We start from the raw sequence: 23310 nt of genomic DNA, 5'->3' as shown, positions 1-23310 counted from the left end.
ATTCTGGAGTAAATGAAGCGAAGAAATAGGTGGTGTAAACTTAGACAGTCTATAGTTGTGCCATATTTATCATCCAGCATCAGCCACTGTGATAAATCTGGCACAGTTTAGGGTTGTCTGTCTTACATTTAGAGCGTTAGTAAATGAGGGCCATGGTCTGCAAGTCCAATTTATACAGTGATGTATTGATATTTCTCTATTGATGTCCGTTATTACAATTTTATTGCATAGAAACTGCCTTAAAAAATTATGTTTGCTAAATAATTATAGAGATTCTGCACCGAATTGATACAAAAGAGGAATATGAATGCACTTTGTAGTCACGTTGTAGTCATGTCTACAGTATTGCTGCAAATTATAAGTGCTACCTTTATTTTTCAGGGTATTTTGAAGTATGGTGTGGCTTCTCAGAATGTCATCCCTGAAGGTTATGATTTTGGTATGTGTATCATAAACTAAAATGTGTGATTTATGTATAAAAACTCTTCTAACTTAAATTGTCTGAAAGCTGGATTTTGATTGGTTATGTCTTTACTGACACTGTTTTTTGCATGAGACTTGTATATACTTGTCTGAACCTGCAGTTTTTGTATGGGACAAAACTACTATGTTATGTGTATGTGGGTAGCCCAGCTCTACTTCCACAGGTGATGTTTGGTGAAAGAAGTGTTGGACATGTTGAATTTTCATGCCTGAACCAATCTGAATGTGCAAGTGAATTGAGGAGCCTGAAACAATAGCGGTCAACCAAACCAGCATTTGTCTGACATCTAGTGAAGGTGTATGGCCACCATTTAGTATATCTGTGTGGGGCAGTGCATCATTCACTAAAAACACATCCTTCCCCATTGAAGGAAAAACTTCCGAAAATAGGCAGAACTGTGCCTGTATCAAGTTACTCATTATTACATTTTATGTTACCATTTTAAATGTGCAGCTAATAACATTAAAGGGGTTCTCAGAGATTTTCATATTGATGGCCTAACCTCAGCATAGGTTGTCAGTATGAGATCGGCGGGTGTCCAACTCCTGGCACCCCCGGCGATCAGCTGCATAAAGAGGCTGCTGTAAGCGCTTATGCCACTTCCTGGGCCGTGTGACGCCATGTTCATTGGTCACATGGTCTAGGCGCAGCTCAGTCCCATTCAAGTGAAAGGGCCTGGGCCGCGGTACCGAGCACAGGCGCTATCCAATGGACGGAGCTGCATCACCTACTATCCATTTCAGTGTTTCCTAAAATCTCAGATATGTTTCATCATCCTGTTGTAAAACCAGTTTTTATCTGCCATTGACCTGCAAGAGGTCTAGTTACACATTAAACCATCAAAGTGTATTCACTCATGAGTATTTTATTACATATATACAAATGCAAGCTGGAAATAAATAAGAGGAAATTATTATCGAGGCCCAAACCCTATTTCATCAATAAAGTGTAATAGGTTTTGAAATAGGCCCTAGTTGCAAGTGACTGGCCCTAAAGTCAGACAATATTTTTATTTTTCTCCTGGGGGCCCATTATGTTATCAGAGCCTGGGCCCCCTGGAGCATACTCTGGTGGCTAGTCCAACCCTGCACTTTATCTTTCTAAAATATGTAAAGTCTAACATTTTATTTTTCATTGATTTTTCATGTGTAAGATTTAGTGAAATGTCTGTTTTCTTGGACACAAGACTACAATATGCTACATCTTGGTTTTCTGTTTTTCTTTTTTTTCAGTGTTCCGTCCGATCTCAGGAAGAGCAAAGCTCCGTATGAATCCACGTTCCGATTTCGACTTTTCTTCACCAAAAATAGATCTGGATGTTAACCTTCAGGACATAGCCATTGAATTTAAAAAACCACAGGTGATAATAAATTAGATGGTTTTTGTATATGTCTGAAGGGTTTCGTATTTCACATAAACACACAGTGGGCGGCTGTATTGTTATTGCTGTTGCCTTGCATGAATGACTCTGGAAATCAGTTTATTCTTTTAAAATGTTTGCTGCAATGATGTATACAGGTGGTTCTTCTGTATGGCAGAAAACCTAATAATGCTGTTTTCAACATCTGGTGAGGATCCAGTAAATAATTACATTCACTAACAGACTGATTTGAGTGTGTCTGAGCAAATGCAGTAATGAAGAGTCTCTTAAATATGTCATCTCTAGAGGGAAACACATGCATTGTAAACTCTTTTACATGACTAAATGTGTTTGCAGAGATACTCATTATATACACAGGAAAGAAAAAAGAACCTCTTTCTTCCAAGTAATTGGTCTATTCACCTCTTAACATGCACTCATTGGCCTTTGTATCATAAAGGGGTTATCCAACTCATTGTAACAGATGACCTGTCCTTTGGATAGGTCCTCAGCATCTGATCGTTGGGGGTCCGATACCCGGGACACCCGCCAATCAGCTGTTTTCTCACCCCTGCCAATCAGCTGCTTCTCACTGCATACCCTGACGACTGATATCATGACCATCAATCACATGGCCCAGATGCAACTCCCCATTCACTCAAACAGCTGATCGGCGGAGGTCCTTTGTGTTGGACCCCCATAAATCAGATGCTGAAAACCTAACCAGAGGATAGGTCATCAGTTACAAAGAGTTGGATAACCCTTTTAAGAGATCTACATGTTGATGGCATTCCCATTGACTGGATTAGGGCCATAAATGCTTTACATGTTTTTACACGTTTTACAATTTATACATCTTTCTTAAAGGGGTTGTCTGGGTTCAGAGCTGAACCCGGACATTTCCTTATTTTTTTTACCCAGGCAGCCCCCCTGATGTTGGCATCGGAGCATCTCATGCTCCGATGCGCTCCCTTGCCCTGCGCTAGATCGCGCAGGGCACGTGCTCTTTTATTTTGCAATACACACAGCAGGGTGGAAGATTCCGCCCAGCAGTGTGTTTGGTGACGTCACCGGCTCTGATGGGCGTGCTTTAGCGCTGCCCTAGCTGTTTTCCTGGCAGCCCCATGGAGAGCCCGGTACGTCACCGGAACTCTTGAAAATGCCTTTTGCGCAGGGCAAAGGAGAGCATTGGAGCATGAACTGCTCCGATGCTCAAGTCAGGGGGGCTACCTAGGTGAAAATAAAGGTATGTCCGGGTTCAGCTAGGAACCCGGACAACCCCTTTAATGCTAAATCATGAGTTATAGTACTGTGCAAAAATTATAAGCAGATGTGGAAAAATGCTGAAAAGTAATAATGCCTTCAAAAATAGAAGTGTTAATAGTTTATTTTTAACAATTAACAAAATGCAAAGTGAATGAACAAAAGAGAAATCAAATAAAAATTTGGTGTGGCCACCCTTCAAAACAGCATCAGTTCTTCTAGGTACACTTACACACAGTTTTTGAAGTAACTCGGCAGAGAGGTTGTTCCAAACATCTTGGAGAACTAACCAGATATCTTCTCTGCATGTAGATTTGCTCAAATATTTCTGATTGTTCATGTAATCCCAGACAGACTTGATGATGTTGAGATCGGGACTCTGTGGGGGGCCATATAATGACTTCTAGGACTCCTTGTTCTTCTTTACACTGGAGATAGTTCTGAAGGCATCTTTAGGCTACTTTCACACTAGCGTTTTTGCTGGATCCGGCAGGGTTCAGCAAAAACACTTCTGTTACTGATAATACAACCATCTGCAACTGTTATGAACGGATCTGTTTGTATTATCTTTAACATAGCCAAGACTGATCCGTCATGAACTCCATTGAAAGTCAATGGGGGAACGGATCAGTTTTCTATTGTGGCAGAGAAACGGATCCGTCTCCATTGACTTGCATTGGGGGTCATGCCGGATCCGTCTTTCTCCGCATCCCAGGGCAGAAAGCAAACTACAACATGTTTCGGTTTTCTCTCCTTTATGGGATCGCAACTAAATGGAACGGAATGCATTTTGGAGCATTCCGTTCTGTTCAATTACGTTTTGTCCGCATTGACAATTAATGGGGACGAAACTGAAGCGTTTTTTTCCTGTATTGAGCCCCTATGATGGATCTCAATACCGCAAAACTAAAACACTAGTGTGAAAGTAGCCTTAGACTGCCCGATGTCCAGGCAAATTATTATTAGGAGCATTTGTGCGAATGTTCATTAGCAATAATCTGCCGATGTAAACAAAACACTCGTTCATCTATTAATAGGATCATTGGTGCGTCACATACAGTAAATCACTGTTTGCCGGCAGCATATAAACAGCTCTCTGCTGCTGACAAACAATGATTCTGTATGGGGACAAGCGATGGCATTAGTGATCACTCCTCTGCATACTATGGAGGAGATTGCTATATGTAAATGCAGCAGTCTCCTTCACTGATGAGCAGGCTATTGCCGGGAAGGAACTCTTCCTTTCTGTCAATCGTCTGCTCAACTGAGCAGTGCAAAGGGGCCTTCAATGATAGTAGCCGTATATTTAGGGTCGTTATCCTCCTGCAGAATAAATTTGGAGCCATTCAGACACCTCCTGATGGTATTGCAGGATGGATACAGTGCCGTATGTTCACTAGTTGTCAGGATCCACAGCTTACAAAATAATAAACCCGCAAAAGTATCATATGAGCTTTTCACTTGTGTGTGACATTTGCACTTCCAGACAAGAGTATTGCCCAAATACTTCCTTTTTTGACTTTACTAAAGTATTCAAAATCATCAGATGAACTGTGGATGAGCATCCTGAATTCCTGTACACATTAAAGTTTTAAAATAGTTCGGCTAATATATGTGATAGAAACGATAACAATAATAATGGAAAAAAAAAGGCTTTTATCTCTTTCAATGACCTGTCATTTTTGAAAAAAAAAAATGTGTTTTCAGTACCACAGTGTCATGGAACTTCTTGAGTCTATAGACATGATGTCAAGGAATCTCCCATATAGAAAATTCCGACCAAATGTTGGTGTTCACGATAATGCTAAAAAATGGTAAGTTAAAATAATGCTGTTCAAACGTCATTGAAAAATAGTTCTGGCTAATACCTATCCCCTTCATGTTGCAATGTTAATGATCTTATTTTCTGATCACTAACAGTTGAGGTAAATTTTTTTTATCATAATAAAAGTTAAATAAGGAATTGCAGTTTGAGTTATTTTAATGTCAGAGCAATCAGTACAGTACAAGGCAACTATACACCATATTGTACTTTCACACTAGCGATTTTCTTTTCTGGTATTGAGTTCCGTCACAGGAGCTCAATACCGGAAAAAAACTGATCAGTTTTATCCTAATGCATTCTGAATGGAGAGCATTCCGTTCAGGATGCATCAGTTCAGTCCCTCTTACGTTTTTTGGCCGGAGAAAATACTGCAGCATGCTGCAGTTTTCTCTCCGGCTAAAAATCCTTAAGACTTGCTTCTTAATTTCCATTGAAATGCATTAATGGCAGATGCGGCCCCGAGTGTTCCTGCAAAATGGATCCGGATTTCCAGTCAGAGCAGGCGCAGACCTTTAAAATGGCAAAAATAAATAAATACCGGAATCGTTTTTCCGGATGACACCGGAGAGACGTATCCGGTATTGCAATGCATTTGTCAGACAGATCCGCATCCGGATCCGTTTGACAAATGCCATCTATTTGCATCCGGATTGCCGGATTGGAACTGCCGGTGACGGAACTGCCTGCCGGAATCCTCTGCCGCAAGTGTGAAAGTGCCCTAAGCATTGTCACTACTATCAGCTTGGGTTACATGTTCCTTGTTATTTATATAACGTTCATTGCCGACTTGTATACATTCTTCAGCTGAAAATCTGTTTTATTCATGTTGATATATAAGGTATATGTGTAAATATAGTAATATCAGTTATTTCATGCATACCAGACCATAAGTACACCATATTTAGAAGTATAAAACAGGAGAAAAAGGGGTTTTCCTGGGCTTCTGTGGGTAATATGTAGGAAATATGGAACAGACAGTGTCATAGTGCCCATCGCATTGCAGCCACAGTGCCCTCCTCTGAGCTCACCAGGTTGCAGAATTATGTATTGGGCTGTTTGTACAAGCGCCTGCTGTTTATGCACTGAACAGTCAGATTTTACAGAGTTGTGCGTACGATCTGACTGTTCTGACCCCATAGCACATTACATGCTGCTCCCATAATACTTCTCCTTTAGGACCTTTGAATCACAGGACCTCACTGTCTCCTTCTGCTTTAAACAAGCTGGGGCATGAATTCAGACTATTTACATGGCGCAATTGTCAGGCAGATTATCGGGAAGAAACATTCCTGCAAACGCTTGTTCCCGACAATCTGCCTGCGTAAATGTGCCGGCGATCAATAAATGAATGAATGAAATGCTTGTTCATCCGGTGATGCCGGCGCTAGTGCAGGCACATCAATGATCCTTTCTGGACAGCAGATTGTACCGTCTAAACAGCAATCTGCTGCCCAGAAATAGTGCAGCTGTATGAGGAGGATCGATGCAATAGTGATCCCTCATCCACACACTGTGGAGGAGATTGTTGCATGTAAGATTGTTGCGGTCTCCATCACTGAAGAAGCAGCTGACTGTCGAGAAGGAGCGATTCCTTCCTGATGATTGGCTATTACATCGTGCAGTGTAAACCAGTCCTTTTGCACGAGCTGAGGATTTTGGCATTTATCTTAAACAAACTAGTTTCTGATAAGTGGCCAGTTTAAAGTGTCGCTTATCACCGGACAAACGAGCAAATGCCTGTTTGTCAGGTGATCACACCTTTCATGTGGAACCACAAATCTTCACTTGTTAGCAGCACATCATCCTGTGTAAGCTGGCAAACAATGAAACTCTATGAGAACAAACGATCGCAGTAGCAAATGTTCATCCTCGATCCTTGCTGCGTGTAAATGCAATGATTGGAAGCAAACATTTCTCATTCCCAATCATTGCCTGCTGTATTGGCCTATAGATGTCCCAGACGATTTCAGCACAGTTTTTACAAAAAACAAAACTAAAAGTAGTAGTTGTCTGAAAAATATGGTATATTGGTTTTGTCCATACAAGTCGTATTTTATTTATTTACAAACCGGATTCCAAAAAAGTTGGGACACTAAACAAATTGTGAATAAAAACTGAATGCAATGATGTGGAGATGGCACATGTCAATATTTTATTTGTAATAGAACGTAGATGACAGATCAAACGTTTAATCCGAGTAAATGTATCATTTTAAAGGAAAAATACATTGATTCAAATTTTCACGGTGTCAACAAATCCCCAAAAAGTTGGGACAAGTAGCAATAAGAGGCTGGAAAAAGTAAATTTGAGCATAACGAAGAGCTGGAAGACCTATTAACACTAATCAGGTCAATTGGCAACATGATTGGGTATACAAAGAGCTTCTCAGAGTGGCAGTGTCTCTCAGAAGCCAAGATGGGTAGAGGATCACCAATTCCCACAATGTTGCGCAGAAAGATAGTGGAGCAATATCAGAAAGGTGTTACCCAGCGAAAAATTGCAAAGACTTTGCATCTATCATCATCAACTGTGCATAACATCATCCGAAGATTCAGAGAATCTGGAACAATCTCTGTGCGTAAGGGTCAAGGCCGTAAAACCATACTGGATGCCCGTGATCTCCGGGCCCTTAAACGACACTGCACCACAAACAGGAATGCTACTGTAAAGGAAATCACAGAATGGGCTCAGGAATACTTCCAGAAACCATTGTCAGTGAACACAATCCACCGTGCCATCCGCCGTTGCCAGCTGAAACTCTACAGTGCAAAGAAGAAGCCATTTCTAAGCAAGATCCACAAGCTCAGGCGTTTTCACTGGGCCAGGGATCATTTAAAATGGAGTGTGGCAAAATGGAAGACTGTTCTGTGGTCAGACGAGTCACGATTCGAAGTTCTTTTTGGAAATCTGGGACGCCATGTCATCCGGACCAAAGAGGACAAGGACAACCCAAGTTGTTATCAACGCTCAGTTCAGAAGCCTGCATCTCTGATGGTATGGGGTTGCATGAGTGCGAGTGGCATGGGCAGCTTGCATGTCTGGAAAGGCACCATCAATGCAGAAAAATATATTCAGGTTCTAGAACAACATATGCTCCCATCCAAACGTCATCTCTTTCAGGGAAGACCCTTCATTTTTCAACAAGATAATGCCAGACCACATTCTGCATCAATCACAACATCATGGCTGCGTAGGAGAAGGATCCGGGTACTGAAATGGCCAGTCTGCAGTCCAGATCTTTCACCTATAGAGAACATTTGGCGCATCATAAAGAGGAAGGTGCAACAAAGAAGGCCCAAGACGATTGAACAGTTAGAGGCCTGTATTAGACAAGAATGGGAGAGCATTCCTATTTCTAAACTTGAGAAACTGGTCTCCTCGGTCCCCAGACGTCTGTTGAGTGTTGTAAGAAGAAGGGGAGATGCCACACAGTGGTGAAAATGGCCTTGTCCCAACTTTTTGGGGATTTGTTGACACCATGAATTTCTGATTCAACATATTTTTCCCTTAAAAGTTTAATCTTTTGTTCCGTGATTTATGTTCTATTCTGAATAAAATATTAGAAGTTGGCACCTCCACATCATTGTATTCAGTTTTTATTCACGATTTGTATAGTGTCCCAACTTTTTTGGAATCCGGTTTGTATTTTATTCATAATATTTCTACATTCTAATCCTTTACATATTTTATTGCACAAAAGGGATCAATGTAGGATTGTTGTATCATTCATTATAGAGGGTGGCATGTGACAGACTGTAGGGGAAGTGACAAATGCAATACCTCTTTAGTAGAAATTACTTTCTATGGCCAGAGAAGAATATGCTGCCCACATCTTTGGCAGGCGGTGAACCACATTTAAGTTTTTCACTTGTTTCATTTATTGTACAGTGAATTGGGTAACTATTCTAGTCTCAATCCAAGTTTTTGGAAAGCTGACAGAAATCTGTAAGCATGGTTTATAGTATAATGATTGAAGGTGTTATTTGTGGCTGATATTTTATGACTTATATACAGGCTACACAAGGACAGCTGTTTACAGGAAAAGACAAAATATGTGAATTGTCAGTTAGAGTACTTTCACACTAGCAGCAAAGAACTCCTGTAGGCTGTTTCGGCGGGTGAACAGCCTGTCTGATCCGTGCTGCCGCTAGTGCACGCATGCCCCCGAACTACCGCTCCGGCCCCATTGACTGTAATGGGGGCAGCCCGGCAAACAAGCCGAGAGACGGCCGGAATAAAACTACGACATTTGGTATGAATAATATTTCATGATTTCATTGTTTCTCTGAACTGTCAGTATTTTACATTATTTTGCTTTTACCTTTTGTACAAGAGGATAATTATTTTCTTTTAACAATGAAATAGGTGGAATTATGCTATAACTGGCATTCTTGAAGTCAATGTAAAACCACGCGTTCAGATGTGGTCATGGAAACATATCCGAAAACACCGTCAACAGACGAAAAGATATAAAGACTTGTACAGAACCAAGATAACATCAAAGAAACCATCTGAGGACATTATTCGCATGACAGAGGTAATGGTTTTATTCCCTCTTATGCAAGTGGTGTAAAAAATGCCCTTTGCGCCTTTTTTTTTCTTCTTAAAAAGGCGCATTTAAAAAGTCACAAAAGTAATTTGCGACTTTTTCACTCCACCTTCTTGGCACAGGGAGATGATAAATCTCAAAAATCTTTATTAAACCTATTCATACACAAATTTATGTTAAAAACTATGTTAAAACTAAATATAATATTATCACAGAGTATAATATCAATTCATATGAAGTCAGCCAATAGAGCACCCCCTTAGTCTATTGACTGACTTTCTCAAGGCCACAATGAGCGTCAGAGGTGATGTGGCGGTGCTGCATGTTAAGGTCGTGAGCACACTGCGGATGAAAAGCTCCAACATGGCGGATTCACACCATTTTATGCACAAACACAGCAGGCACAGGTGTAAGTTATATTCCCCAATATCTCCCTATTTATACACTGAGTTTTTCTGTTTCAATCACCTCCTGATGAAGCCTTGAGAGGCGAAACGTGTGTCATGGTGTTTAGCACTGGGCGCCATATTTGTGGGTTACTACCATGCCATAGGGTATGCCTGATTTGAATTTCTCGTTATAGGACCCTTGAGTTGTTTGTTCCAACTTTTAGGGTTACTTTAGTTAGTTACATGTGATTACCTCCCATGGCTTGTGAATAGGATATATTTATACATTAGAGATTAGATTTGGATATGTTATAACTGGTATTTTCTCATCTGTATCATTGGGGGACACAGGCTTGACCATGGGTATAGCTGTTGCCACTAGGAGGCGGACACTAAGCACAAAGGTGTGAGCTCATCCCTTCAGCTATACCCTTCCTACAGGGACTAAGCTGCTAAATCAGTTTTAGCTTAGTGTCTGTAGGAGGCAGACCTCCCTGCTTTGCAGGTCTGCAAATTTTTTTTTCTTTTCTTTTTTTCTTCTTCTAGTCCTAGCTTCCTGCACTCCCACCCAGGAGACGGAAGCCCAGGGGGTCCCCAAGCCCTCAGCTCCTTCGTGGTCTCCGGAAGTCAAGAAGGACCAAAGGTTCCTAAAGCCTCTGCATCCCATGGCCGCCCACTACAAGTCCCCTCTGTTCCGATGTAGCAGCCCTCCCAAGGGGCCATACACCGAAGGTGGTAATCCGGCTGGAACCAGGGGGCAGAAGACGTCGGGCGCCTGAGTATTTCTGGTCCCAGAGGAATGCCTGGGTGAGAGAGGTCATCGCAGAGGGTTACAAGCTGGAATTCAGGTCCTCCCCTCCATCCCGATTTTTTTTTCGCTCGTCTCCTCCGACCTCTCCCTCTGGCACAAATTCCTTTTTTTAGGCTATTCACACACTTCTGCGGCAGGGAGCGATTGTCCCAGTTCCTGCGCAAGACGGTTTTCGCGGGTTCTACTCCAATCTCTTTGTGGTCCCCAAAAAGGAGGGGACGTTCTGTCCCGTTCTGGACCTCAACCGCTTCCTTCGGCTTTGTCGCTTCCGGATGGAGTCCCTGAGATAGGTAATTGCGTCCATGGACCCGGGGGAGTACCTGTCCTTGATAGACATCAAGGACGCTTATCTTCAGGTTCACATCTGCGTCATTCACCAAAAATGTCTCCGGTTCGCAGTGGGTCCCTTTCACTACCAGTTTGTGGCCCTCCCGTTTGGCCTGGCCACAGCTCCCAGAGTCTTTACGAAGGTTCTGGCGGCGGTCATGGCCCTGCTCCATGCCAGGGGTATATTGGCGATCACTTACTTAGACAATATCCTTATAAGGGGTCTGTCATTCCGGGCAACGGCGGACAACCTGTGTTCCTGGACATCCTGGAAAGCTTCCGATGGATCCTGAGCCGGCAGAAGTCATGTCTTTATACAGTTTAAATTTATTGCGATAACGATATATATCGCGATAAATACCAATTTAAAAGAAAAAAACACAAGGAGACATTATACTGTATGGGGGCAGCCACAAGGAGACATTATACTGTATGGGGGCAGCCACAAGGAGACGTTATACTGTATGGGGGCCACAAGGAGATGTTATACTGTAGGGAGCCACAAGGAGAAATACCGTATGAGGTCAGCCACAAGGAGACGTTATACTGTATGGGGGCCACGAGGAGACGTTTATACTGTATGTGGGCCACAAGGAGACGTTATACTGTATGGGGGCCACAAGGAGATGTTATACTGTAGGGAGCCACAAGGAGAAATACTGTATGAGGTCAGCCACAAGGAGACGTTATACTGTATGGGGGCCACGAGGAGACGTTTATACTGTATGTGGGCCGCAAGGAGACATTATACTGTATGGGGTCAGCCACAAGGAGACGTTATACTGTATGGGGGCAGGCACAAGGAGACGTTATACTGTATGGGGGCAGGCACAAGGAGACGTTATACTGTATGAGGGCAGCCACAAGGAGACGTTATACTGTATGGGGGGCCACAAGGAGACATTACACTGTATGGGGGCCACAAGGAGACGTTATACTGTAGGGGGCGGGGGCCACAAGGAGATGTTATAATAAAGTCTTGTGGCCACGGGCCACCATACATACAATAATGCTTTACGATATACTTTTCCCATGGCTGCCTCGCTTGTGTGCTCTTATTCTGACATGAGATATCGGTGGCCGGAGATTTGAATATGAGAGCAAGGAGGAGGGAGAGCCGGTGGCGGCCCGCTGCGGGAAGTAATACGTTTGTAATTTCGTCATCAGATCACACGAGCGAGCAGCCGCAGGAAAAGTCTCTCCAGAGACACCCTACTCACACAGAGTTTGCCACATACAATAAAACCGGCACGAGTGGGTGACGGACGGTGATGTCAGATGGTGGGTGGAGTCTGGAGACTTGAATAAGGGAGGTGGAGCAAGAAGGAGCCAGGAGCGAGTGGAAGTAATGTTTGTACTCAGTGCTATGCAAGGTGCAGGGGAGGGCGGACGCAGATTTAGAAGCGGTCAGCGCACTTGACCGCTTCGATGACGTCACAAAATACAGCGGTAATTAGGAAACCGCTATATCGCCGTTTTTTTATATCGCCCAACCCTACTCAGTCTTCAAATTCTCCCCTTGTTGCGGCCCTGTCCTCTTCCCATTCGTCACTGCATGCGGGCTCTGGGTCACATGGTCTCTGCCTTTGAAGCAGTTCCCTATGCTCAGTTCCATACCAGGAATATTCAGCGAGCCATTCTAACCATTTGGGACAGTTCCCCAGCCTCCCTGGATCGGCCCATACGTCTCTCTGCCCCGTCTCGCCGGGCCCTCAGGTGGTGGTTGGTTTCCCCGATGCTGAAGTCAGACCGCTCTCTCCTTCCTCTCTGTTTGACGGTGCTGACAATGGACTCAAGCCTCCGGGGTTGGGGGGAGTGTTGGGAAATATATCTGTTCAAGGCGTGTGGTCACGCGAGGAGTGATCCCTCCCAATCAACATTCTGAAATTGAGAGCGATTCGTCTCTCTCTCTCTCTCTCTGCTTCATTGGACCGACCATCTCCAGGGACGTCCGGTTCAAGTACGGCTGTGGCATACCTCAATCACCAAGGCGGCACCTGGAGCCCGGCAGCCATGGTGGAAACAGCTCTGATTCACAGCTGGACGGAGAGCCATGTTCAGGCGCTGTCGGCAGTTCACATCCCCGGCGTCAACAACTGGAACACCGACTTCCTCAGCTGGGATGGTCTCGATCCTGGCGAATGGGCTCTTCACCCACGCGTTTTTCTAGCCATCTGCGAGCAATGGGGTCGGCCGGACGTGGATCTCATGTCCTCTCGCTTCAACCACAAGGTCGAAAACTTTGTCACGCGGTCCAGGGATCCCATGGTCCTGTCATACGACTCCCTAGTGATTCCTTGGAGTCAGTTCACATTTCCTTGCGTGTTACTTCCTCTTCCACCTGAATTTAGGGTCTCTACATTTAATGGCATTGCTGTTGAAGCCGCGGTACTAAGGGCTCGGCGTTTCTCGGATGCTGTTGTCCAGACCACGATTCGTCTTCCTGAGTCTACCACCGGACCTGGAAGTCCCACTTTAGTAGGTGCGAGCGTCACCAGCTGTCTCCCAGACGTCATCTTTCCAGCGTATGGATTCCCTGTTCATCATTCCAGAGGGTCTGAAACGAGGGCTGGCTGCGTCTAAAACTTCAATTTTCGTTTGGCCATTGTGGAAGTGTACCATGTCAGTGACCGGGCCCCACCCTTCCGGGTTACTGCTCATTCTACTTGGACAGTGGGGGCCTCTTGGGCAGTGCATCACGGGGCTTTGGACCTTCAGGTATGCAAGGCGGCTACCTGGTCATCTTTGCACACCTTTTCCACACCTTTGCGTCTTCTGACGCTTCTCTGGGGCGTAGAGTTTTGCAGACGGCGATTCTCTGATTGGCCTTGGAGTTCTTGTTTATGCCTACTCTTGGGACTGCTTTATAAAGTCCCATGGTCAAGCCTGTGTGCCACAACTCTCATAAACTACAGTGTAAAGAGCAGCATTCAATAAAGAGGTATTCCTGTCTCAAAACCCCCCCCCCCCCCCCCCCCCCCCAGCCGCCTTCCACCTGCATATGGCATCCTAAGGAGGTCAGGGCTACGGAAACAGCTGAGTGGACTGTGCAACCAGCTACCATACAAGTAAATGAGAGCTACGGAAACAGCTTAGCACAGTGGTTTATGCTCGTTCTGTCATTTGTCAGAAGTAGAAACAGCCAAGCTCGCCTTTCTATAACTCCTATTCACTGTTTTCATAGGAGCTATGAAAACAGTGTAATACAGCCCATTCAGCTGCTTGTGTAATTCTGAGAAGACCTCCACATACAGGTGGCACTGGATGGGAGGGGGCAGTCTTGTTGTAAAGATGGGTGTGGGTTGATCTATTAGAGACATTTATGGCATATATATGTAATAAATGTTTGCGATATAAATAATACCCCTTTAAAGGGCTTCTGTCACCCCCCAAAAGTCACGCCTGGACACAAGTAAGGTTAGTACAGCCCCTTGGACATTTAACACTCATTTACATATCTATAAAATCCTTTTTTAAAGAAATTAAAACCACACAGCCCTATAGGACACATATATTGCGTCTGAAGGTGTACATAGCCTTTAAAGGGAACCTGCCACTGGGATTTTGTGTATAAAGCTGAGGACATGAGTTGCTAGATGGCCGCTAGCACATCCGCAATACCCAGTCCCCATAGCTCTGTGTGCCTTTTATTGTGGAAAAAAAATTTATACATATGCAAATTAACCTAAGATGTGTCCTGTATGCGAGATGAGTCAGGGACAGGACTCATCTCAGGTTAATTTGCATATGTATCAATTTTTTTTTTTTTTTTTTTACAAAGCTATGGGGACTGGGTATTGCGGATGTTCTAGCAGCTATCTAGCAACCAATGTCCTCAGCTCTATGCACAAAACCCCGGTGACAGGTTCCCTTTAAGGGCTATGCAGACATACTTTCTCACCGATTTGACATGGGGTTTTTAAAGACTCACTTGCATGACCGATTTATTAGAATAGGACCATGAGTGCCCAGTGTGCAGTTTGTTGGGTATATAAAGCAAATGCTTTATATAAATATTTTAAAAAATTATCGGGTCAAAAGAAAAATTATGCAAACTATATTGACCCGTGAGATGGACATAAACATCTCAAAAAGAGTTCAATCGAGAACCTGATTATTTTGTGCAATCAGTAAAACAGGGTACAAGCGCCAATGCAAAAATATAAATGGTTTATTATACAATAGTTTAAAATACAATCAAAAATGATTCAACATAAATTTCAATAATATGCAATGATATGCAGTACCCAGAATTCACCACTATATGATACCAACAAGACACTACTCAACCAACACAAGAATATAATTAGTGAGAGATATACAATCAATGGATTATGCGGAAAACTCAATCAAGAAGATGACAGATACGAGCCCTTGCTCCACCCAAAAATTATGACCAATCTCTCAGATAATGCTAGTATTGCAACACAACTTATAAATTACTGGCTTGATATCAAACTAGGGAAAATAAAGATTCCCAACAGAGAGTTTCTCCAATATTATCCCCTTTATTCAGTTATATGCATCGTAACTGAAATCAGAGAAAATACTGATGTAGCAACGAACGTTACACGTCCGCAAATGAGCGGCTATCTGGCTAAGTATCAAGCCAATTAATTTAGATCAATACTACATAAAACAAAATATACATTACCCAAGGGTCAAGTGATGTGCAGAGTCTTTTGGGCAGCCAGCTCTCAAGAGTTTTTCCCGATAATCCAAATGATTCTCCAGAGATCTATAATCCAAATGTTTTTTTTTCTTTTTCTTTCTCCTTTTTTTTTCTTCCTTTTTCTTCTTTTCTTTCTGGTAACGGGTTTCTTAACCCAAAACTTCAGATGAACACGCCCTCCGAGTTTGGAACTTTCCAATCATTGTTGGATGGGTGTGTGCATTGATAAGGAGCATGACGTCATAATACTACCCAGAAGGCAATTTTGCTACTGATGTAGTATTAACTGCTCATATTTAGGTGGCACTGTTGTATAAGCAATAAGCATCATACCATTAAGGGTTAACTCATACATGCCTGATATTTTCAATACTTCACACCTCTGACATCTGGAGGCCTTGTCTCAGGGCCGAGGGACAAACTTTGATACATGAATATATACTTTGAGGAACATCTAGACAATTCTCACACTGTGGAATTCATGTTCAGATAGGAAAAACAATGAAGCCTCAGAATCTGCAGGTGCGGTGTATCTTCTAACTTTCTAAATGTATAATATATTGTTACTATAACACTAGCTTTTGAACAGCACAGAAATCTTCTCATGGACTTACTTTGGCCTACATGAAAATCCATACAGAACAGTGAATATAAATCAACATTTCTCTTAAAGGCAATGAATACCCATTATAACTAAAATAAGTAGATATAACTGTTTAAACTTATGAAAAAGCACAACAAGTTGCACCATACCCAATGTCCCACCAAGTGCCTTGACCACCCCCTTAAACTTTGAATCAAGGCAGCAACAGAGTACAAATAGCAGGAGCACAGTGTTACTGAGCCATTGTGTCCAAAAACTATGAATCAGAGTAATTTGCCTATAGTGCTTTTAGCTTAGAAACCCTGGTTTAAGAAGAGTGTTTAATTTGTGAAATTTCAATGTTACAGGAGTGTGAAGGGACTCTGGATATCTTTTGCATTACTCTAGCACGGCAACAGGCAGAGGTGGAGGTAAGACTAATATATATGTTTTAGCTTTTTATTTTATTCATTTATATTGTTTTATGAAGCAATGCATACTTGTGAAAAAGGGGATGAATATGAAAGCATTGGCTGATCCTATCACATATCTCTTTAGGCAAACAAAGCTGGACTTAAAATATTCAGACCAGGCATAAAAGATGAGGACAGTAATTCAAAGGGATGGTTTGGTTGGATGTGGGGCTGGTCTGGAGAAGACCAAGAAAAAAAAGAAGTGGCAAAATCTGGAAGTAAGTGTGATAAATAATTACTTGTTACCATTATATCAATAATTTACTATGCATTCTGTTATTTTTACTGGATGATTTGTCAGTGTTGCTTTTACGCTAGCAACACTGTAGCTAGTTTTGCGCTACGTTATATATATCGTTTATTACTAGACATATAAATATTTTTTTAATGTGTTTTCAACAGTTGTGTGAACCAATCTTATTGAACACTAGTACAATACAATTTATAACATTGCATTATGTTGTGTCGAAGGGGATTTTCCACAAACAACACTTATCAACTGTCCACAGGATGAGTGATGAGCATTTGATCGCTGGAGGCATGTCCCTGTTTGAATGAAGGGGCAGATGGGCCATGGATGTCAGACTGCTGCTTCATTCAAATGTGGGATGTGGGACTCTGGTTCCCATGATTGGTGGGCTTCCCTAATTATCAGACGCTAATGACTTGTTCTAAAGGTGGGTGATTAGTGTTATTTGTGACATATTAGAAGTTTTGATTTGGTGGGAGGGTGCCAAGATCCCACTGGATGCTAAAACAAATGAGCAGAAGTACAGACCTAAGAGCTGTGCCACTTTGTTTCTGTTCAACTCTCCTCAGAGAGTGAGTAGTCTACAGAGTCTTTTTTTTTAAATCAGATAATCTTTTATTATCAAATCTTTTTCCCGTTTTCATCATCAAATGACAGTCAAATCAAATCAAATATTCGGTCATCAAAAGACAGCATGTACAAAAGACAAGAGTACAAAATATTACATATGCACATTTTACATAATATACTTCCTATGACCATATGACATCGTAGGAATATACACATTAGATCCAGATCTTTATTCATCTAATTGTTTTCTCCCTCAACAAACATCCTTATAAACAGCCCCCCCCCCCCCCACCCCTCCCAAACATTCCAAGAGCAGGCCATCATTGCAATAAGAGCACAACTACCTCCAGATTCTACGTCCCCTCATTCTATCGGCACCAGTTCGATTGGACTCAAAAAACAATACAGGCTATGAGCCCCAAGTAAGTAGACTCCCACACAGACATAGCACTCAGTCCACATTCACATATCACACAGCAGACGCCAACAGTCATACACCACACAGTCCACCAAACACCAGGATGTACACAGTCACTTCCCCAGATCAGCCTTACCGGGCAATCAAAGCACTCCTCGTCAATGCTAGCCAAGGACTACAGCATCCCGATCTATCTATCCAGCTACCCCAAATAGCCTCAAATTTAGACAAGCATTTTCTTTTCTGGTACACACCCCTCTCAAGACGCACTACCACATTCATTCTAGCAACATACTCCGGTACTGCCGGGGGTATCCCCTGTATCCATTTTGCTGCAACAGTCTTCCTCGCCTGATAGAGCATCCTTTCTATTCCCGTAACTACTGTAGACTGCAAATTGTCCTCTGGCAGTATACCCAGAATACATATTCTTGGATCCATTTTAAATTTAGTACTATGTACCTTGTTAATAAGATGTAGTATTGCTCTCCAATAAGAGGTCAATGAAGGGCATGACCATAACATATGCAGAAGATCAGCTCCGACGCTGCCACATTTCGGACAATTGGGACTATCCCTGCAACCCACTTTATGCAGAAATACCGGAGTCCTATATACCCTGTGCACTAGATACAGCTGGGAGAGACGTGCCGCCTCACTAAGAGATAGATCAGGAGTAAGCGCCACTATCTCTGACCATTGCGCATCTGTAAGCCCACCCAAATCTTTCTCCCATTGCTGCCTACATTTTAACGGATATCCCTTAAGAAAATCTTCTAGCAAGGCTTGATACATCACGGAGATTGCCCCTTTCACCGAACCAGCAGCCACCACCGTGTTTAGCGCATGAGTGGATGTGAACACTATTGGGGCCACTTTAGCCTGAGCGTCTAGTGCATGCCTGAGCTGAAGATATCTATAGAACTGCGAGGAAGGAAGCCCAAACTCCGAGCACAACTGTTGATATTGCTTCAATACCCCACCTGAGAAGATATGACCCAAATTCCATACTCCCTTGTTATTCCACCCAGAGAACCCAGTTAGACCTTCCAACTCTGGCAGTGCTGGGTTCCTCCAAATAGGCGAGATATTGACATATCCCTCTAATCCCAAGATATGTTTGGTCTTACACCAGACTTTCCTCATGAGCACTAGTATTGGGATACGCCCCACATCTTCCTTTACCCTACCTTCAATGGCCGTCAATGGGGGAGATCTATTCGATGCCCACTCCATCAATCGTCCACTCCTCATACCTGGGCTACCCCCCACCCCCCACCCCTTAAAATGCTGCAGTTGGGCCGATAGAAAATAGAGTAAAGGGTTGGGCAGAGCAAGTCCCCCTGCATCTTTGTTCCTCTGTAACGTCTCATACTTTATCCTCCCCCTATTACTTTTCCACAGAAAAAAACGAAACAGTCGTAAAATTTTGTGAAAGTAATGCACGGGAATCCAAACAGGGGAGTTGTGCAGGACATAAAGCAATTGCGGCATAAGGATCATTTTCAACAAATTTCCCCTTCCTATCATCGACAGAGGCAGTTTATGCCACACTGTGATCTTATGTTTGAATTTCTCCAACAAGGGTAGGAGGTTACTAGTAATATAATCTGCAGGGTTCATGGACACTATTACCCCAAGATACTTAAAGGATTGCACCACCTTAAGACCGGAGAAGACAGCAGAACGTGACGGTACTTGAGAGGATACTGGAAGAATAACTGACTTATCCCAGTTTACTAGTAATCCAGACTGGTCGCCAAACTGAGACACCACAGATATTACTGCATCCATATACTTTTCCAGATCGTTCACATATATCAATGTATCATCCGCATATAACGATACCCGCTCCTCCATTGAGCCCCGCAATAACCCACCAACAGAAGAAGTAGAACGCAGGATACATGCTAAGGGTTCAATGGCTATCGCAAACAATAACGGAGACAGCGGACAGCCCTGTCTTGTCCCCCTCTCCAAAGCAATAGTTGACGATAAATGCCCGTTAACTCGCACTCTAGCCCTGGGTTCACAGTACAAAAGTTTAACCTACTTCATAAAATCCAACCCGAAGCCCATTTTAGCCATGACCGCCCACAAGTAGTCCCACTCAACACTGTCAAAAGCCTTGGCAGCATCCAGAGAGACCACCGCGGCCCTGTTATCCGACACATCCCTACCCTCTAACTGGAGGTTCAGGAATAGCCTCCTAAGATTTAAAGCCGTAGACTTACCAGGCATAAAACCGGACTGATCATCATGAATAATGGTGTGAATAACTCTATTCAATCGGTTAGCTAGAATTTTTGCCAGGAGTTTGACATCAACTGTCAGGAGAGAAATGGGCCTATACGAATCTACCAAAGCTGGATCCTTACCCGGTTTGGGTATTACTACAACTATAGCCTCTCTCATGGAGGAAGGCAAAATACCTCTACCAAAAGCATGCTTAAATACTGCAAGCAGGTGCGGAAGTAGCAGTTCTCCATGTTTTTTATAGAATTCCCCAGGGAGACCATCCCCACCCGGTGCTTTCTCATTAGGCAAGGACTTTAGTGCCTCTCCCAATTCCTCCAACGTAATATCCTCCTCAAGGATCGCCCTATTCTCCTCAGACAGGACAGGCATGTCAATTCCCTCCAAATATCCAGACCTACAAGAATCAGTGGCGACCAGCCTGGACCTATAAACCTCCTTAAAATGTACATAGAATTCTTCCAGAATGTTCTCATTCCCCACCACCATTTGTCCATTCCCTCCCCTAAGTGAAGTGATGGAAGAAGGACCCTGCTGAGCCCTAGAAATCACAGCTAACAAATGACCTGCACTTTCACCTTCAGCGAAATACCTTTGGGTCGTAAACAACCGTTTATCCTCCGCTCTAGCCTGTATATGCTCCTTCAGAAGATTCTGGGCTTCCTTCCATCGCAGCTCCCCAGCTACCGTGGGCTGTGCAACATAATCAGCCTCTAAATGCGTAACCCGATCTGAGAGTTCCTTGTCCAGAGCACGACTTTTAGATTTTTTAATGCTGATATGTTTAATGTAAAGCCCCCTCACATATGCCTTCATAGCATCCCACACCACATCCAGAGACGTCGAGCCCACATTAATAGACAAAAAATCAGCCAAAGCCCCGGATATCACAGTACCAGTATCCACTATTGACAACCAGAACGGGTTCAGGCGCCAAATAGGTCTAATAACATGTGTCTGGGGACCTACTTCCAGAGTCAGCAATAGTGGAGAATGGTCAGATATGCTACGAGGTAGATACAAAATCTTCTTTGTCAGGGCCACTAAAGATAAGGATCCAATAGCCAAGTCTATTCTGGACAAGGAACCATGTGTGGTGGAATAACAAGAAAATTGACGTTGCGTAGGATACAAAGTTCTCCATATATCACATAGATCCACCTCTGACAACAAACGCGCCAGAGAAGTAGAAGCAGCGGGGCATGTTCCCAGCCCATTATGGAACTTATCCAAGGAGCCATTAAGATACATATTAAAATCCCCCATGGCCAGCAGCGGAATGGATGGGAACCTAGACTTGAAGGAGATAATTAGTTTCATAACTTCAGCTGAATATGGGGGGGGAACATACACCGCCGCCAAAACAATCCTGAAATGAAAAATACTACAACTCAGACACACAAACCTCCCACCATCATCAATACATGAGTCATACACAGTAAATGGTATAGATCTATGAACCAGGATGGTAACCCCCCTAGCATGTGTGGAGTGAGTAGAATGGTATTCATAACCTACCCACGCTCTGTGCGCCAAGTGCGTCTTATCCACATTTAAATGGGTCTCAGACAAACAAACAATAGCTGGTTGTACATCTCTCAGGGCATGAAATATTGCTGCACGCTTAGAGGCTTGTGACATGCCCCGCACATTCCAGGCTACTATGTTAACAGAAGACATCACGAACATATAGAATCAGATACAAGAACCAGTGTCGATAGATCCATACAAACCTCCCCCCTGAGGTAAATGCAAAAATAGAGCCTGCTCCCAGATTCCCACCCTCCCCCCCAACATTCGTAAACCTATTGTAAGTCATAAATCTGATGTATAGGGGTACACCATACACACACAAAGTGAACCTAACTGCCGCAATTAGTGGTATATGCACAAGAACACTGAAGCGTAGTACCCTATCACTTAGTGGCGCAGCAGCCTGGATAACTATAAGAACAAACCACTCAACCTCCTACCCTGCCCTATAAATACCTAAGCAGAATAGAAAAGAAACAACCGATTTTAAGGCAGTATATATAGCCGCCCTATCATATACGGAAACAACAGAGCGCTATACATGTATAGCTGGCAATAAAAACCATCAGTAAGTAAACATTATAAAAGAAAAAGTTCTATCAATAATATCACCAAGTCCTCAGGTATTGTTGCCACGCCGATCCTTCTCATGACTGTCCAGCCATTGACACGCTTCAGCCGGATCCTCAAACATGTGCGTGGACCCATGAGCCACAACCCGAAGTTTAGCCGGGTATAACATGGAGTAAGGCCATTGTAAAAGCCTCAGACGCCTCTTTACGTCCAAAAATTTCGCCCTCCTTTTCTGAATTTCTGCAGAAAAATCCGGAAACATCAGGATTCTACTACCAGCAATCTGGATGTCAGGAGTATCTCTGGCAGCTCTAAGAATGGCATCACGGTCTCTGTAATGGAGAACTTTAATCAGGAGAGGTCTTGGAGGCGCCCCCGGAGGTGGAGGCCGAAACGGCACCCTGTGGGCCCGCTCTATTGCAAACAGTGGGGATAGCTTTTCTTTGCCAACAGTGTCCACCAACCACTTTTCCATATACGAAACTGGATCCGAACCTTCGGTGCGTTCCGGTATCCCAATAAAGCGCACATTATTGCGCCTCAGACGATTTTCCATATCATCAGACTTGGCTATCAGCAATGACACATTATGAATAACTCGCTGCAAGTCTCTCTTTACAGGTGGCAACTGATCCTCCATATCGCTGACGCGACCCTCGAGTTCTCCCACTCTCTCCTTAAACTGCCGCATATCCTGGCGGATTAATAAAACTTCCTCCTTGAGGCCTCCCATATTAGTATTCAGGGATGTGAGAGCTGCGCTGCACTGCGCTACCATTTTATAAACGTCCGCAATGGTAGGTTCAGGGACAGGCTCCGTCTCCGGTAGTAATGCTGGGCCCTCTCTCTGCTTTACAATCGAGGCGTAAGTAATTGCCTGCTGAGGCTCCGCTCCCCTCACCTCATCAGACACTGCAGTCTCAGGCTCCGGATCAGTAGCCGCGGCGGCCGGGGTGCGGGCGAACCTCCCCAGC

At 43.5% G+C, this 23310-nt stretch overlaps 1 protein-coding gene across 1 annotated transcript in view; it reads left to right on the top strand.

Annotated features, from left to right (window-relative positions):
• Nucleotides 1-23310, top strand: part of VPS13A (vacuolar protein sorting 13 homolog A) — a 226128-nt gene that overhangs the window by 42610 nt on the left and 160208 nt on the right. Inside the window, exons 10-15 of the mRNA XM_044273845.1 lie at nucleotides 382-439; nucleotides 1717-1844; nucleotides 4815-4921; nucleotides 9298-9469; nucleotides 16632-16694; nucleotides 16822-16954. Coding sequence (XP_044129780.1) covers nucleotides 382-439; nucleotides 1717-1844; nucleotides 4815-4921; nucleotides 9298-9469; nucleotides 16632-16694; nucleotides 16822-16954 — 661 coding nt within the window. The remainder of the gene's footprint in view (nucleotides 1-381; nucleotides 440-1716; nucleotides 1845-4814; nucleotides 4922-9297; nucleotides 9470-16631; nucleotides 16695-16821; nucleotides 16955-23310) is intronic.

This window comes from Bufo gargarizans, chromosome 1 (assembly GCF_014858855.1).
Source record: "Bufo gargarizans isolate SCDJY-AF-19 chromosome 1, ASM1485885v1, whole genome shotgun sequence".
Lineage (NCBI taxonomy): Eukaryota > Metazoa > Chordata > Amphibia > Anura > Bufonidae > Bufo > Bufo gargarizans.
This window is presented reverse-complemented; position numbering and strand designations above follow the sequence as displayed.